The following is an 18839-nucleotide window of genomic DNA, read 5'->3' on the forward strand; positions in this document are numbered from 1 at the left end:
TGTCAGCTAGGGTTCTGTAATTTTTAGGATTTTGATTCTTTTTTTAGTGATGAATTTAGTAGGGATGGATGTGGGTAGCCAGGAAAACTGTGCAATTCGCACAGAATCACTCTAATACCAACTAATGGAGCAGCATAGTGGTAGCGAAATGATATCTAAAAAGCACTAGATATCATTCTAGACTGGGTTAAGCCAACTCGATTAGGTTACGCTTTAATCAAAGTATGATTAGATCTCGTTCTAATCAAAATGACTCAGTGAGATTCTTTTAATAACATATTAAGTGAGATTAGATGATACTCTAATCGAAGTATAATTAGATCCCGTTTTAATCCAAATAACTCAATAAGTTTTTAATAATGCATAAAGTATGATTGGATGAAGCTCTGATGAAAGTGACTCTACAATAGAGATTTTGATAAATAATCCCAAAGGGAATTATAAAAAAGGGCTTTTATTAAATAATCAAAAGTTGAAGTTGTGAAAATAATAACAAGACCTCTCTATTTATAATAGCATAAACCTACTCCCTTAAGTTAACTTAAAAAGGGAAAGTAAACCACAATTGTAATAGAAATAAAAGACTAAGACGCATACCATAATTGACTCTAATTAAAATAGAAAATCCTAAAATAATAAAATTCTAAACCCTAAAATATCATCCTACATCAATCTTCTATTGATATATTTTAATTTTGGCTATTGCTACCATGTTGGGACATAAGTCTTCTATACAATGCCAGATTTTGAAATTAATAGTTAGACTCATTTTGAATGAATCCAATAGTTTAGATACGGCATTAATAATAAATAACAGAAAAACGACAACCTTTGCAGTAAGTTATTAGCCCACTTTTCTCTCTTAAATTGCTTAAATCCCTAATTTTTTTATCATTGAAAATCACTCTCAAACTACTCTCATAATATTTTTGTTAAAAGAAATCCCTAAACTTTAGTCCTTAAACTTGGGTTTTCTTCTAAGAGCAATCACCCTAATGCCTTCTCTTATTATGAATCAAACCTAGCTTGACTTAATCAGTTTATTACAAGCGAGTAATGAGGTATTTTGTTTGCTCATGAGAGCAAGAGAGAGGTAGAGCTACTGTTGTGTGTTTTCGGTAAATGTTCCGACAGGGCAATGCTGCTTTTGCTGCACTGTTGCCCACCATCAATTGTATAGGCTCTACTTAAAAAACAGCCCTATTATAAGGTGACGAAGTGATATAGCAAAAGCTGAATTGATAAGGTGGATAAACGCTAGCTACCGTTCTAGTACCAGACCAAGCCAACGCGATTAAGTTACGCTCTAATCTAAGCGTGATTAGATCTCGCCCTAACCAAAATGACTCAATGAGATTTTTCAAATACTTGTTAAGCGAGATTAAATGACACTATAATCCAAATGACTCTACAAGAGAGATTTTCAATAGATAATCTCAATGGAAATTATGAAATGGGGTTTTATTTAATAATTGAAGTTGAAGTTATGAAAACAATAACAAAACCGAAAACAATAACAAGACTTCCTTGTTTATAATAGCATAAACCTACTTCCCTTAGTTAACTTAAAATGAAAAATTAAATCACAACTGTAATAGAAATAAAAGACTAAGATATATACCATAATTGACTCTGCTTAAAAAAGAAAATCCTAAAATAATAACATTCTAAACCTTAAAATAAGGCCCTATATCAATCTTTTGCTTTTAAAGAAAACTCATCCTCGAGTTTGTCCAGAGGACAGGACTTGAAGTGGAGCATCAATGCATCTTAGTGCTTGAACTTCTAGCCCTGCTTATTAATCATGCGTAAAACTCGAAATTCTCTATGCTTCATCTTTTTCTTAATCTTGCTAGTCACTTAGTGAAAGGTGAAGTCTCGTACGAATGAATCAATACTATGTTGGAATTTTTAATCCAATATTGTTGGATCCTTAATTCAATGTTGGGCTTATATATGAATAATTATGTATTGCAAACTGTTATATAAGGTTAAGCCCAATTAAAAGTGATCTATAAATGTTTTCGGTATTATGGGCTTTAATGTATCTAATAGGGTGTGAGCCTTTAATGTGTAGAGACCCAATTCTAATTGTATTTTAATTCTATGATGGGCAGAATTAGGAATACCTAAAGGCAACGGAAAAAAATTGTCTGCATATATGGTTATGGTCCCCAGGTCATATGTATCTTTCTATTCTTTCTGAAATCTCATCGTCAGAAAGAGAGTCTTGAGAAAACTTAAAGGATTCTCTAGGAGAGCGTGTAAATCTGGAAGGCTAACCATACAGCCCTAGAGAGCAATTCAGTGTTATAGATTTAGGTACGCTTCCTCGTAATTTTGTTACTGCTTCTTAGTGATACAACATGGATTATAGGTGATGGTTTTCACCAAAAGATTTCTTGTCCCAATAAGTGGTATCAGAGCCTCTTCATGTTGAATAATTGAGAATCAAATTTATTTTGATTAATGATTAAAACTTTGGTGTTCTCCAATTTAATAATACCATAATTATTAATATTATTAAGTTTGAGAACAAAATTAATGAAATTCAGAAAAAGAAATATTCTGAAATTCAGTTTCATAATTCGGTTTCTTTAAGGCTTAAAGTTTTGTGGCTGGTGGTTGCCGTTGCTGTTAAGGTTCATGGCTAAGGTATCACACACGACTGAGATTTCATGGCCATCATATGGTTATTGGCCTGCACAGCAGCAAAGCACAATACCATGTGCTGTTGGGCTATGGCACGCTGTGCACAATTTGCACGGTTGGTCACGCTGTGGCCATGAGATTTTCACTGCTCTAGTGTGCTGGCTGCACTGAAGAGGAAGCAAACTGTGGCATAGGGAGAAAAAAAGCAACAACCACAGCCGTGGCATAAAAGAGAAAGGAAACCAAAGAAAAAAAATGTTTCAAGGTTTTGGCCAGCTGCAATTGCAGCCGACGACACTGTGGCTTCAGGTTGCGATGGAAAGGAGAGGTTGCGGGTTAAGGTGGAAGTGGCAACGACCATAGAAGAGAAAAAAGTTTAAGATCGGTTCGGTTAGGGTTTTCAAAATTTGAACTGATTTAAGATCGGTTCGGTTAAACCCGAACTAGTCTATTCTAAAACTAGCCAAAGTTTGATCGGTCAATAGTTGACGGTCAAACTTTGACTTTAACCTGAAGTTTTTTAATTTTTTTGGGTAATTTTGGTGCAATTTTAAATTCAAATATTTGTAGGTTAATATATATTTTAAGATAAATTAATTGAAGCAACATGTCGCCAAAATGACCTATTTTGTGAAAATTAATTTATTTTGGAATATAAACGGTTATGTACATATAATTTCTGTAAATGTCGATCGGCCCAAAGGAAGGTCCATATTTGATAGAGTTGCATGTGCGCCTGTGGTAATGAACACATGATGACTATTTAGTTTTACTTGTGAGCAATAAATCGGCCCAAAGGAAGATTTATTATTTGACATGTTCTTATTATCAGTATTTGATAACTACACTAAGATATCACTTACAAGTTAATATTTTGTCCTAAGATGAAATATTAATGGAGTGTTCGGTATCTTGAGATGGGGTTGACTTTGAATTTATTTTTGTTTTAAGACTAATATGAGCTTGTTTTGTTTGTTTGTTATTCTTTGTTCAGTTATGCTTGCCGCTAATACTGCAAACATTAATTCTATTCATATGCTAAATGACTTTAACTTCAAATCATGGCACGTGAACCTCTCAATAGTTCTCTCAGTCATGGATCTTAATCTGGCATTAACAGTTGATTCTCCCCTACCTCTTACAGATGAGAATACCCCTGATAATAAAAAAGAAATGGAAAGGTGGGAGAGATCAAATCGCATGTGTATCATGATCATGAAGAAGGCCATTCCAGAAGCATTCAAGAGCTCAATAATTGAAAAAGCAACTACGACTAAAGAGTTTCTTGCACAGATTGAACAAAGGTTTGTCAAGAATAAGAAAGGCTGAAATTGGTACACTCTTGACAAGCCCAATTTCAATGAGGTATACGGGTAAAGGCAATATCAGAGAGTACATTTTGGAGATGTCTCATCTTGCTTCTAAGTTAAGAGCACTTAAGCTTGAGCTCTCTAAGGACTTGTTAGTGCATTTAGTTTTAAGATCCTTACCAACACAGTTTAGCTAGTTTAAGGTGAGCTATAATTGTTAGGAAGAGACTTGGTCTTTGAATGAGCTCAGATCACACTATGTTCAGGAAGAGGATAGGCTGAAGAAAGATAAGGTAGAAAGTGCTTACCTAGCTTCTACCTCTAAGGGCAAGAACAAAGGCGAGAAAAGGAAGGTACTGGTTGTTTCTTTTATGGGGCCGAAGGGCATAAGAAGAAGTATTGCACTAATTATCACACATGGCAAGCTAAGAAAGACATGCTTTTTAGTTTGGTTTGTTATGAGGTTAATTTAACTTTGGTACCTAGACACATGCGGTGGATAGATTATGGTGCAACCACTCACATTATTGTGTCTATGCAGCGTTGCCTGAGTTGCTGAAAACCCAGTGATGGTGAAAGATACATCTATGTGGGCGATGCCAAGACAGTTGAAGTATAAACAATTGGAAAATTTAGATTATTGTTAAAGACTGGATTTTATTTGGATCTTGATGAAACCTTTTTTGTTCTGTCTTTTAGAAAGAATTTGATTTCTATTTCTGCTTTGGCCAAATTTAGTTTTTCTTGTTCATTTGGGAATGAAAAATATAGTTTATTTCATGATTAAAAATTAGTTGGTTCTGATTCTTTGTCAGGAAATGATAATCTCTTTATATGCTTGATAAAATTGCTTTATTTAATGAATCCCCGCAATTTAGCACACAAGGTTTAAAGAGAAAATTAACCAATGAGAATTCAGCTGCATTATGAAACAAGAGATTGAGTCATATCTCCAGACAGAGAATAGAGAGGCTTGTGTTAGATGAAATTCTTGACCCCTTAGATTTCACAGATTTCGATATTTATGGTAGCTGTATTAAGGGAAAACAAACCAATAAAAGGAGATTTAAAGCCAACAGGACTTTGGACATCTTAAAACGCATTCATACAGACATTTGTGGGCTATTTCCTGTGGCGACTTGAAATGGTCAACAATATTTTATGACGTTCATCGACGCTTTTTCTAGATATGACTATATATATCTCCTCCATGAAAAGTCACAGTCCTTTGATTTGTTCAAAAGTTTTTAAGGCTGAAGTTGAGAACCAACTCGGGAAAAGAATGAAAAGCATCATATCTAACAGTGGTGGCAAATACTATAGCAGATATGATGGTTCAGGTGAACAACGTTTAGGACCATTTGCTAAATTCCTAGAGGAATGTAGTATCGTGCCACAATACACTATGCTAGGTTCGCCTACTATGAATGGTGTTGCTCAAAGATGAAACATGACGCTTAAGGACATGGTGAGGAGTATGATTTGTCATTCTACTTCGCCAGAATCACTTTGGGGAGAAACGCTTAAGACTGTAGCATATATCTTTAATAGAGTTCCAACTATAGTGACTACTAAAACCCTTTACGAGCTTTGGATGGGTAAGAAGCCTAATCTAAAGCATTTGCATGTTTGGGGATGTCTAGCTAAGTCAAGACCTTATAAGCCTAATGAGAATAAACTAGACTCAAAGGTGGTGAGTTATTATTCCATTGTATACTTAAAACGATCCAAGGGGTACAAGTTTTATGATACCACGATTAAGTCAATTTTTGAGTTAGGAAATGCTCGGTTCTTTGAGGATGTTGAGTTTGTGAGGGGAGATACAGTTAGAGACTTTTTCGTTAAAGAGAAATATCTTGATATTCTCATAGGTGTTAATGGCATTGATCAGGGTCTTATTCTTGACTTTGTTCAAGGCACAACAAATCAAGACAATGTTGGAGAATCCCCCATAAAAGAAGTTGTTCTAAAAGAACAAATGCTACTACCTCAAGAACCTATGCCATTAAGAAGATCCACTAGAGAAATGAGAAGTACAGTGCCAGATGACTACATTAAATGAGAAGATGAGGTAGACATTGGAGTGATGGAAGATGATCCAATCAATTTTCGTCAAGCCATAAAAAGTTCCAACTCTTAGAAGTGGATTGATGCCATGAATGAGGAGATAAAGTTCATGAAGGACAATGACGTATGGTATCTTGTTCCATTGCCAGAAGATGCAAAAAGGGATTCGAGAGGCAATGTGGAGAGATACAAGGCGCATCGACTATAAAGAGACTTTCTCTCTGGTTTCTTCGAAAGACTCTTTTAGGATTATAATGGCATTAGTGTCGTATTTCGATCTTGAGTTGCATTAGATGGATGTAAAGACGACGTTTCTCAACGGCGACATTGATGAGACGATCTATGCGATGCAGTAAAAAAACTGTGTCCGGAGACCCAAAGAATATGGTTTGGAAACTTAAGAAATCCATCTATGGGCTCAAACAAGCATCTCAAAAATGGTATTTCAAGCTTTATAAAGTGATCATTTCATTCGGTTTCGAGATGAATTTGGTTGATGATTGCATATACCATAAGTTTTGTGTGAGCAAATATATTTTTCTCGTTTTATATGTTGATGACATTTTGCTTGGCAGCAACGATATAGGCTTATGGCATGATACCAAGAGATTTCTAGCTAAGAATTTTGGGATGAAAGATCTTGGTGACACTTCTTTTGTGTTAGGCATACAGATACATTAGAATCGCTCGCAGGGTATTCTTGGATTATCACAAAGAGTTGTATCAAAACAATTGTCAAGAGATATGGCATGGAAGATTATAAACCAGGTGATACCCATGTTGCTAAGAGAGACAAGTTTAGTCTCAATCAGTGCTCTAAGAATGATTTTGAAGAAAAAGAAATGCAGAAGATTCTTTATACATCAGCAGTAGAAAGTCTGATGTATGCTCAGGTTTGTTCGGGACTAGATGTTGCGTACGTTACTGGGATGTTGGGCAGATATTTAAGTAATTTATGAATAAATCATTGGAAAGCAGCCAAACGGGTCTTGCAGTACTTATAGAAAACAAAAGGCTATATGCTCATATATCGGAGGTCGGATCAACTTGAGATTGTTGGGCATACTGACTGTGATTTTGCTAGATGCCAAGAGTATAAAATCCACTTCGAGTTGTTAGCCTATATGGCTGTAAATGTTGATTTTGATGATAACAAATCACATGTTTTGGATAAACAAAGAATTACACTTTATGCTTTTAAAACAAGAAATTAATATGGACTAAAATGAAAAAGTTTGATTTTAATAAGTATTGTTTTAAATTCTGTATTTGGGCTTATTTGAATATATTTAAAACATTTTGGGGCATACTATAATTTTCATATATTTGGGTCATATAATAATTTTAAAAAATTTTGGGAATACCAAGTATTATTTAGAAATTCTGAAATATGACCTATTTGTAATTATTCATAACATTTTAGGCCATAATACAGTTATAGAAAGTTTTGGGGTAAAACTATAATTTTAAAAAATAATTTACTGTAGTCGGCACTGTAGCAAAGCGGCTAACCGGATGTTACAAAACGGCAATCCAGTTATGGGCAGAAACTCTCTAAAATGAAAGCGGCATACCGGATGTGCAAAAATTCAAATTTTTGAACATAACGGTAACATGAAGCGGTTAACTGGATTCACAAAAGTGACAAGCCAGTTAACACCAAAAAGTCAATAACAGCTAATTTTCTTCTTCAACTATAAATTGGCTCAAATCAAACTCATTTTAAATGATGCAATAATTGATATATTGAGCAATTCTCTGCAAATCTAAGAGCATAAACTTTGTATTCATTTTCATTTATTCACGCAAACTGAGCTTCATTTGTATTCAAACACATTGTGTGAGAGACGTTTTTGTAATCCTTTTTGTAAAATCAAATTTAGAGGTTGTAAGTATTGGGAAACACTTGGGTTAAGAGATTGGGGATAATCTCTTGTTATTTCAAATGGATGTCAAGAGTGCTTTCTTAAATGGTTATATTATGGAGGAAGTTTATGTGAAACAACCCCCTGGTTTTAAAAATGAAAAATTTCCAAATCATGTGTATAAGTTGTCTAAGGCTTTATATGGATTAAAACAAGCACCCAGAATATGGTATGATAGGCTTAAAAACTTTCTGTTAGATAACAAATTTTCGATGGGAAAAGCAGACACCACTCTCTTTGTTAAGCATAAGAACCAAGTATACTTATTATTCAAATCTATGTTGATAATATTATATTTGGTTCTACTAATGAATCTATGTGCAAGGAATTTTCATCTTGTATGAGTAAAGAATTTGAGATGAGTATGATGAGAGAGTTGAAGTACTTCCTTGGACTGCAAATAAAACAAGATGCAGATGGAATTTTCATAAATCAAGCTAAGTATGTGAAAGATCTACTCAAAAGATTTGGCTATGATAATGTAACTGCAAAAAGCACTCCAATGAGCACTACTATCAAGCTGGATAAAGATGAGAAGGGTAAGGAAGTTGACATCAAGACATATCCGAGGTATGATCAGATCGTTGCTCTACTTGACTGCTAGTAGGCCTGATATTATGTTTAGTGTATGCATGCGTGCTAGATTTCAATCACGTCCTAAAGAGTCACATTTGCTTGCTGTCAAACAAATTTTTTGATATTTGATTGGCACCATCAATCTTGGCTTTTGGTATCCTATGGGAACTCATATTGACTTAACTTGTTATTCAGATGCCGACTTTGCCGGATATAAGGTTGATAGAAAAAGTACTAGTGGAACATGTCAGTTCCTAGGTCATTCACTCGTCTCTTGGTTTAGTAAGAAACAAAATTCGGTTGCACTTTCAACCACTGAGGCAGAATATATTGCCGCAGGTAGTTGTTGTGCACAAGCCATTTGGATGAAAAAACTCCTTAGAGACTATGATATTAATCTTGATCAAATATCTATCTTGTGTGACAATACTAGTGGTATTAATCTATCCAAGAATCCAATTCAACATTCTAAGACTAAGCATATAGAAATTAGACATCATTTTCTAAGAGATCATGTTCAAAAAGGAGATATTGTGATTAAATTTGTTTCTACTGAAAATCAATTTGAGGATATCTTTACAAAACCTCTTAGTGAAGAGTATTTTATAAAGATAAGACATGAGCTTGGAATGATGAATGTTGCATATTAAATTATGATTTGCTGATTAAGTTGATATGTTTGTTATTATATGAATTTATGCTTCATGAATTAAATAGCTTGATATGTTTGTTATTGTATGGATTTATGTTTCATGAATTAAATGGCTTATTGAAAAGTTTTGAATCTCAAAATGATTTAAAATTGATCAATTTCAAAGCCAAAAATAAATTGGTGTGTATAATACAAGTCTAAGAGATTTTCAAAATTCAATAAGAGTCAAAATGATTTCCAAAGATTAACCGGTATATCGCTTCCTATCAACCGGAAAACCATTTTTTCTTATTGATTATTCTTTGAGTCATATCTGGATAAACGGATTGGAAAACCAATAAACCGTTTGAAGAGAGTTTGGTTCCTGGAAAGAATCGGTTAGCTGATTATGAAATCCATAAAACCGGATTTGGTTTGGTGCTTGCTGGAACAATTCGGCCAGTTGGTTATTGTCAACCGGAAAACCGAATTAAATTTGCTTATTTGTTGGAAAAATCAGGATAACCGGTTATTTAATTCAGAAATCCGGATTCATGTGTAATACTTGCTGAAACACATTCGAATAAACAAATATTGTTAACTGGTAAACCAAATTCCAGTTTGTAACTTGCTGGAAGGAACCGGATAGCCGATTATTTAAACCGAAAATCCGGATTCGCGTTGCTAGCTTACTGTTGAGTGTTAGAAAATGTATATTTATAAAGGAGAAAATTGTCATTTTATATTTCAAGTCTTACTAACAACCCTTGCTTTTATGTATTTAAGGTTCTTGTAATTTAATTATGTGTGTTTTATTTTAATTAAGTATTTTGTGTATTTTAGGGGCATCATTGTCATGACCCAACCCAGACCTGGCAAGATATTGTCCGCTTTGGGCCTTAACAAGGCCCGCACGAATTTGTTCTTGGGGCGCCCATACACCCCAAAACGCGTCTTGCCAATTAAGGTGTGGATCACCCCTTATAAACCCAGCATCTCTCCCGTGCTTTGCCGATGTGGGATTCGCCTAAGGTGTTACATACACCCCCCCTTGGGGACTCAGCGTCCTCGCTGAGGTTTGCCCCACCATCACTCAAGAGGACACACAGAGCCGCTCTGATACCACAATGTCATGACCCAACCCAGATCTGGCAAGATATTGTCCGCTTTGGGCCTTAACAAGGCCCGCACGGATTTGTTCTTGGGGCGCCCATACACCCCAAAACGCGTCTTGCCAATTAAGGTGTGGATCACCCCTTATAAACCCAGCATCTCTCCCGTGCTTTGCCGATGTGGGATTCGCCTAAAGTGTTACAATCATAGTCATTTCACAATAAATGAGAGATCAAACGGCAAAACGAACATCACTTTTGAACTCAAGACAGTAGAAAACTTTAAGAGGAGCAGAAAGGGAAAAATGACACTATTCACATGTACGGTACTGTCTACGTTACTGTTCACGACACTGTTCACATAGACGAATTGATGACGTGGCATTGACCAATGATGTGGCATTGACTGATGAGGTGTCATGATCCTGTTGGTCTAAAATTCTTATGAACTATTGATGGTGACGTGGCAGCATATTAGTGGACCAAAACTTGCGCGTACGGTACATGCATTACACAGGATCATTTTCAACCAAACAGCATTACTGTTCAAAGCCAGGTCAAACCGTGTTACTGTTCACCCTCGTGATCAAACCGCGTACTGTTGACTGCTGACGTGGCGCAATCCTGAGCGTCCAAACTGTTTTTAATCCGATGGCCATGATTTACTCTATGTATCTATAAAAAGGGGGTCTCTCCCCCCTATTTTGATATCTTTGAATCCATTTTTGGGATTCATTTTCTGTAATTCCTTCTCCATCTTGTATTTTCTACGTATTTTAATAAATTCCTGTTTTACCCCTAGTTCAATTATGAGTGGCTAATTTTCTTTCAATCTTGGGTTGAAGGTGAAGTCTCAATATGTGTCATGGGCTTTATTTGGTAAATTTATTTTCTCTTCCCCTCTAGTTTTTGTGGATGTTTTGACTTCTTGTCGACAAATAATACTAATCTTGTCTAGTACCGCCTTGGTTTCACCGGCCCCCTAGTACAAGGTTATTATTATTTGGCACGATAAGCCCTTAGCACCATATTGATTAGAGCGTGGTTCATGAGGTGTGGATTCCCCCCTCATGATTTAATTGGCATTAATAAGGATTATTTAGCTCATGATGCATGTTGATACGGATCCAGATACCCAAGTACGTCATTTCAATAGATTTCTCTTCAATTTATTCTCGCCATTTCAATTCCAATTTTAGGATAATTTAAATCACTTCCACCACAAATCCAACAACCCATTTACAAAATTAATTCTATATATAATTAAAATCCACCTCCTCGTGGGATCGACACTCGTCACCATTGATCTATACTACAATAGATTCGTGCGCTTACGAGTACATTAAAATTTGCACAACACTTATTGCCCATAACCGGATAACCGGTTAGGCAAATCCAGATAACCGGATTCGTGCGTATATTAGCTGTTCATCTTCTCCTTTCTCTTTCGGTAAACCAGATCTTCCTCTCTCTAAAAGCTGTTTCCATCTTATCTCTTTCTCACTCCAAAATTCATCATTTCATTCGTTTCCAATCAAAATCAATTCATAAATCTTATTCCCCATCTATTCTTAAGTAAAAAATCATCTTTAAAAACCATTTTCACCATTAAACTCATTAGATCCGAATCTCACATAGGGTTTCAAACAAAATTTTTTGTCTCTAAATTCCTTTCTCTTAAGCTAGTTTTGATCCGAATTGACCCTCAATATTCATTTCAATCCTCATCATCTCCTTTCTCATTGCCTTATTTCACTTCAAATCAATCCAAATCACCATGTCAAGTTCACGGCCGGTTCGTAGAAAAGGTAAAGAACCGGTTCAACCCACCAAACGGTCACGGCAAGCAGGAGGCTCTTCCATCAAGTCCACCTTTGAGTCCACGCATTTTCCAGCCAAGTATTTGGTCAAACGATTTCACAACAATTTCATGACCCGTGAGGTACTCCCTACATTCTTTGTTTTACTGGATTGGCTTTGTACTCTTAGTATTAGTAATAGAAATTTATTTCAATTATTGGAAGATGTTGGTTGGATAAATGCCCTTATGATTGAAGAAAATGTATATCCCAACTTGGTGAAAGTATTTTACTCGAATATGGATACTGCCGCGGAGAAAGAGAATCGAGTAATCACCAAAGTTGGAGGTGTTTTGATTGAGTTTGATGATTCGGAGTTGAATTCTATCCTAGGAACCTCTGATGATGGCCTAGAAATTTTTTCAACTAGGAAAACTCCCAATATTGATGATTATGATCATATTGACGCTGTTAAGAATATATGTCGTCGTATTGACCTTTTTGATGATGATTGTACCATCCATTTCCGCACCCAATGTCTTTGTCTTCAAACTCGGATATTACTTCGTTTTATTTAGAGTATTGTGCTTCCTAAATCAGGCCATTTGGATGAGGTTTCCCATATGGATGTTGCCTTGATTGATTGTATTCTTAGACGCCGTCCAGTTGACATAGGTTACTCCATTGTCCGAACCATACTTTCTATTCCTAAATTGATTACTCGTTCCCTTCCATACGGTCATTTTATCACTCAGATCCTCAAACACTTTAAGGTACTTATCCATGAACCATCATGTAGGCCATCTAAGAGCATTGGGGATGAAGCTGTTAGTGCCTTAGGTTTTGAGTGGCATAATGGAGCTTGGGTAAGAATTTCTGATAATAAGTATACTTTTCTTGCTCCAAGTGATGATCGGCCACTCAACGATGTGGTTTTCACTGATCAACTTCCTGATTTCGCACTTCCATTCCGGAGCCAGTGTAGACGTCGAGACCGTTCGGTGTCTACTTCTGCTCTTTAGGCCTCTGCACCTGTTTTACCACCTCCCGAGCCTCCTGTTTCTGATGAGGTTACTCTTCAGCAGCTTATGGATGAGGTGAGGACACTCTTTGTGCGACAGACGGCTTTTTAGCAGCAGCTCATTCATGGCCAACGCCTTCGCTTTGAGTACTTCAACATTCCATATCTGTATCCACCTCCATCAACACTATCCTCACCACCTCAGTAGTCTCTTATGCTTGTATTTGGACACACCAACATTTCATTTACTGCTTTATGTTTTTTTATTGTCGATTATATGGATGGTTGTTATGCTTTTGGATTATGTATTTGTTTTGGATGATATGGATTTGCTTTGATTGTTTGTTATGTTATTTCCTTATACTTTTGATGTTTTTGAACTAATGTGCTTGTATTGAGATTTTGATGATTGATAGGGGGAATTTTTATTCTTTTTGATGATGAAGGGGGAGATATAATTTGTAAGGGGGAAATATAGGAAATTCATTTGTTATAAAAAATATTCATATGCATTTATGTAGGGGGAATCGTTTAAATCTTTTTTAAATTAGTTTTTTAACCTTGCATTGATGAAGGGGGAGCTTTTCATAACTAAATCAATTTTTTATAATGTGTTTTGTCATCATCAAACATGGGAAGATTGTTAGCCTATATGGCTATAAATGTTGATTTTGATGATAACAAACCATATGTTTTGGATAAATAAAGAATTACACTTTATGCTTTTAAAACAAGAAATTAATATGGACTAAAATGAAAAAGTTTGATTTTAATAAGTATTGTTTTAAATTCTATATTTGGGCTTATTTGAATATATTTAAAACATTTTGGGTCATACTATAATTTTCATATATTTGGGTCATATAATAATTTAAAAAAATTTTAGGAATAACAAGTATTATTTAGAAATTTTGAAATAGGACCTATTTATAATTATTCATAACGTTTTGGCCCATAATACAGTTATAAAAAGTTTTAGGGTAAAATTATAATTTTAAAAAATAGTTCACTGTAGCCAGCGCTGTAGCAAAGCGGCTAACCAGATGTTACAAAGCGGCAATCCGGTTATGGGCAAAAATTCTCTGGAATGAAAGCGGCTAACCGGATTCATGAAAGCAACATACCGGATGTGCAAAAATTCAAATTTTTGAACATAACGGTAACATGAAGCGGCTAACCGGATTCACAAAAGTGGCAAGCCGGTTATCACCAGAAAGTCAATAACAACTAATTTTCTTCCTCAACTATAAATTGGCTCAAATCATACTCATTTTAAATGATGCAACAATTGATATTTTGAGCAATTCTCTGCAAATCTAAGAGCATAAACTTTTTATTCATTTTCATTTATTCACACATATTGAGCTTTCATTTGTATTCATACACATTGTGTGAGAGAAGCTTTTGTAATCCTTTTTGTGAAATCAAATTGAAAGGTTGTAAGTGTTGGGAAACATTTGGGTTAAGAGATTGGGGATAATCTCTTGCTGTAAAGGTTCATTGACACCTTGGAAGTCAATTGTATGTACTTGAAGCCTTGGGAGACTTGGATAGTGAAATCCTCAAGCCCGGTGTGCTTGGAGGCGTGGATGTAGGCGGGGATTGCCGAACCACGTAAAAATCCTCGTGTTTGTTTTCTCTTCCCTCACTCTTTTATTTTTGTGATTTATTAAATTTATTGCTTTCATTTTCATTAAGGCATTAGATTGAAATATTGTGTGATTTGCTTGCTTAATTTTTAAAAACCCAATTCACCCCCCTCTTGGGTTGCATAATTTGTATTTCACGAGTTACATCTATTTGCTAGCTGGGGGTGCTGTCTCTTGGAAGAGTGCTAAATAGTCTCTTATAGCCTTCTATATGATGGCAACAAAGTTTATAGCATGTTATGAGGCATCCAATCACGGAATATGGCTACAGAATTTGGTCACGGGGCTGCGTATAGTAGATGGTGTTGATAAATGATAACTCTATGAAATGAGAGTTATCATGGCACTTTAGACTTAAATCAATATTACTTAGAGAGTAATTGATGTGGTTCTATTGCATTTTTGTTACATTTTGCATAAACATTCATTTTAATTTAGTTTTAATAAATTTTGTTTGATTTAGAATAATTCGTGCTTAGATTGTGTGCGTAATTGTAGGTGTCCGGAAGCGCGTATTTCAAGGAAGGAATGCTGATGCAATACGCCTGCAAAAATGAGGAAAGAACATGGTTACAAAAGAATTAAAACAAATCTGGAACAATGTAGTTACTGTAGTCATTGCTGTAGCAATCCTAGAACAACGACAGAGAAAATTTAGCACGGGATACTTACAGAATCGCGATCTGTAGTTTCTTAATCTGACTCATGTGCGCCTAGGCATCCGTTTACCTTAATCTTCATTTATAAAAGGAGCACGCATCATATGGAACAACGGCGGTGAATTAACATCGAAGAATCAAGAGAAAAAGAAGGAAAAAGCAGAATTCAAGGGAGAACAAGTCTGCAACATTGAAGAAACCTTCAGAACTATTTTCGATTCAATTTCCATTATCCTTTACTTCTTTCCTTACTTATTCTCAGATTAAGACGATGTATTTTATGACTAATATTTTGCTGTTATTTTTTCTTTTACAAGTTATGAACTAAATTTGATTGTAGTTGAGTGACAAGCAATCTTAATGGGTTCTTAACCGTTCTTATGAGTTGCTGCAAGATTGCTGTGGCATTTTACTTTAATAGCTTATATTACAATCATTATTTCGGTTGACCTCCCATTTAATGGTTCAAATTAAGAGAGAGCCACAAAAGGGTCTGTCTTAGTGGAAATTATTAGAGTAATACTTTATCTTAATTTGAGTTTCCTGGATTGAGTTTACTTGAGTCCCAAAAGGGCTACACTTGAGTTAAGATTTGTGAAGAACTAGATATAAGGATTCACCTTGTAGGGTAGAAAGAGTGTATGTTCATAATGTCATACCTTAGGTGAAATAACAACTGGTCATTGTTAGGTTGCATAAGGTTATGAGAAGTCCAACAAGCGACAACTGAGGATGCAAAATAATTCTGCCCAGTGCTGTAGGAATTGCTGCAGCAACTGGTGCTCATTTGAACAAAACAGTCAGCCCATGAAGAGAGTTTGATCATTCAACTACCTTATTCTTATTAAATTCTCTTTGCACTATTCATCTAATTTACTTTATTACTGCAGTTATTTTATTATATTGTTAATTTCATTAGTCAATCAACCTTAACTATATTTTTCTTTAAATAAAAGGAAGTTTGCACTATTGTGATTGCTGTAGCATTTCTAGTAACATTAGTCCCTGTGGAGACGATCTTGAATATTCATCACTTTATTACTTGTTGTGTTGCACATTGACATTAATAGCAATTGAGTTAAAATATCTAATAAGTTTTTGGCGCCGCTGCCGGGGATTGATTGTTTATTTTTAATTGTGAAGTTAATCTTGACAGTGCCAACTTGATTTTAATTCGTTATATTTATTGACAGATCACAACTTGCATGCACAAAGATAGATCTGTTGAATTTCAATTTGATCCTAAGATTGAAAGGACTGTAAGGAGATTGTAAAGAGAGCAAAGAAATTCAAAAACTGCTTCAGAAATGGATAACTTGCAAGATGTGGGAAACTTGGATCCTTACGGGCCACTACAACCAGTCAATGTTCAAAAAGGGCAAAATAGGCACATTAATTAGAGACAACCAGGCAACAACAAATCATTTACATGGTAGATGATAGAGACAGGGCTATCAGAGATTATGCTGTGTTAACTCCTCAATTTGTACATCCTGGAATAGTCAGACCTGAAGTGGAAGCCATCAACTTTGAATTTAAACTAGTGATGTTTCAAATGCTGCAAACAGTGGGCCAATTTAATGGACTGCCATCTGAGGATCCTCATCTCCATCTTAAGTTATTTTTGGAAGTGAGTGATGCATTTAAAATTACTGAAGCAACACAAGATACTTTGAGACTGAGACTTTTTCCTCACTCCATAAGAAATCCAACAAGAGCATTGTTGAATTCTTTACCATCTGATTCCATCACTACATGGAATGACTTGGCTGACAAATTCTTAATAAAATATTTTCCACCAACTAAGAATGCAAAATTGCAGAATGAGATCACCTCTTTTCACTAACTACAAACCTTTATCATGGCATTAAAGAGTTTATATGTCCTCTTGTATGAAGCTTGTATGAAGCTTGTGAGAGATTTAAAGAGTTGCTCAAAATATGTCCTCATCATGGCATTCCCTATTGCATACAACTAGAAACCTTTTACAATGGGTTGAATCCAAGTACAAGATTGATGGTCGATGCTTCAACAAATGGAGCCCTATTATCCAAATCTTACACCGTATCCTATAAAAATTTGGAGAGAATTGCTAACAATAACTACCAGTGGCCATCAACTAGACAAACTGTTGCAAGAGGAGCAGCATAGGTACATAACATAGATTCAATTACAACATTGTCAGCTCAAGTAACATCATTGACTAACATGGTAAAAACTATGACTTCTGATCATACAGCAGTAAAGCAATTTACTGAACTATCTTGTGTGTATTGTGGTGAGGAGCATGTATTTGACAACTGTCCAGGAAATCCAGCATCAGTAAACTATGTGGGCAACTTCAACCGACAGCCCTAGAACAACCCATATTCAAGTACTTACAACCCTGAATGGAAGTAACACCCATATTTCTCATAGAGCAATCAAAATCAGCATGTGTTAATTAATTTTGTTAGCCTATATGGCTATAGATATTGATTTTGATGATAACAAACCACATGTATTGATTAAACAAAGATTTATAAATTGTGTTTTTTAAGAAAACGATGTTATGGAATTAAAGTGTTTTGGACTAAAATGAAAGTATTTTAAAACCTTTGATATTATTTTAAAATTTTAGATTTGGACCTATTTGAAATTATTTAAATATTTTGGGTCATTCTATAATTTCACCTAGTTTGGGTGAAATCATAATTTCAGAAAGTTTTGGGATTGACAAAGCATTATTTAGAATATCTGAAATTGGACCTATTTGAAAGCTTTCATAACGTTTTAAGCCATAATATAGTTTTATAAAGTTTTGGGGTCAAACTATAAATTTGAAAAAATTTTCACTGTAGCAATTACTGTAGCAAGCGGCTAACCGGATATGGTAAACGACAATCTGGATTCTAGGCAGTAAGCTTCTGGAGCATAAACGGCTATCCGAATTTCGTAAGCTGTAATTCGGATTTCAAAAGCGGCTAACTGGATATGAAAAGCGGCATACCAGATATTCTGAAATTCAAATTTTTTCCTTAACGGTAACATAAAAGCGGCTAATCGGATTCCATAAACAGTAAGCCGGTTATGACTAAAATGTGCATAACGGCTAGTTTTTGAGCTCAAGCTATATAAACTCAAATCCAATTCATTTTCAAGCTCTCTAGCAAGCATAAACAAAAAGCACACGAGATATCTTGAGCTCTCAATTCGTAAATCCTAAAAATATTGAATCATCTCTTGTTCTTCATGTTTGAATATCTACTCTTTGAGTGAGTTTTGTTGTAACTTTCATTTCTTCATCTTAATTGTAAGTGTTTGAGTGTGTGAGACACTTAGGTGAAGCGATTGGGAGATAATCTCTTTGTTGTAAAGGTTCATTGACACCTTGAAGTCAATTGTAAACGATTGAAGCCTTGGAAAGGCTCGAATAGTGAAATCCTCAAGCTTGGATCG

General features: G+C 35.2%; 1 protein-coding gene and 1 non-coding gene across 2 annotated transcripts; one reads left to right on the top strand and one right to left on the bottom strand.

The window, feature by feature from the left end:
• Positions 1-2646: 2646 nt before the first annotated feature.
• On the top strand, positions 2647-4532 carry LOC112099272. The gene is made up of 4 exons (XM_024186544.1): positions 2647-2767; positions 3647-3956; positions 4213-4315; positions 4449-4532. The coding sequence occupies exons 1-4, from the start codon at positions 2647-2649 to the stop codon at positions 4530-4532; spliced, it is 618 nt and encodes a 205-aa protein (XP_024042312.1).
• Positions 4533-17252: 12720 nt separating this feature from the next.
• Positions 17253-17359, bottom strand: LOC112095468. Its single transcript, XR_002903829.1, has one exon. It is a non-coding gene; the product is annotated as a small nucleolar RNA R71 (small nucleolar RNA).
• Between the last annotated feature and the right edge of the window lie 1480 nt (positions 17360-18839).

This window comes from Citrus clementina, unplaced genomic scaffold, assembly GCF_000493195.1.
Source record: "Citrus clementina cultivar Clemenules unplaced genomic scaffold, Citrus_clementina_v1.0 scaffold_9, whole genome shotgun sequence".
Classification (NCBI taxonomy): Eukaryota; Viridiplantae; Streptophyta; class Magnoliopsida; order Sapindales; family Rutaceae; genus Citrus; species Citrus x clementina.

Bases quoted from the DNA above. Each gene is read 5' to 3' on its own strand.
- LOC112099272 (XM_024186544.1), top strand. From the start codon at position 2,647: ATGGCTAAGGTATCACACACGACTGAGATTTCATGGCCATCATATGGT. The intron at 2,768-3,646 runs GTTGGTCACGCT...TTCTTTGTTCAG, and splicing joins CGCTGTGCACAATTTGCACG to TTATGCTTGCCGCTAATACT. The intron at 3,957-4,212 runs GTTTGTCAAGAA...GAATGAGCTCAG, and splicing joins CTTGCACAGATTGAACAAAG to ATCACACTATGTTCAGGAAG.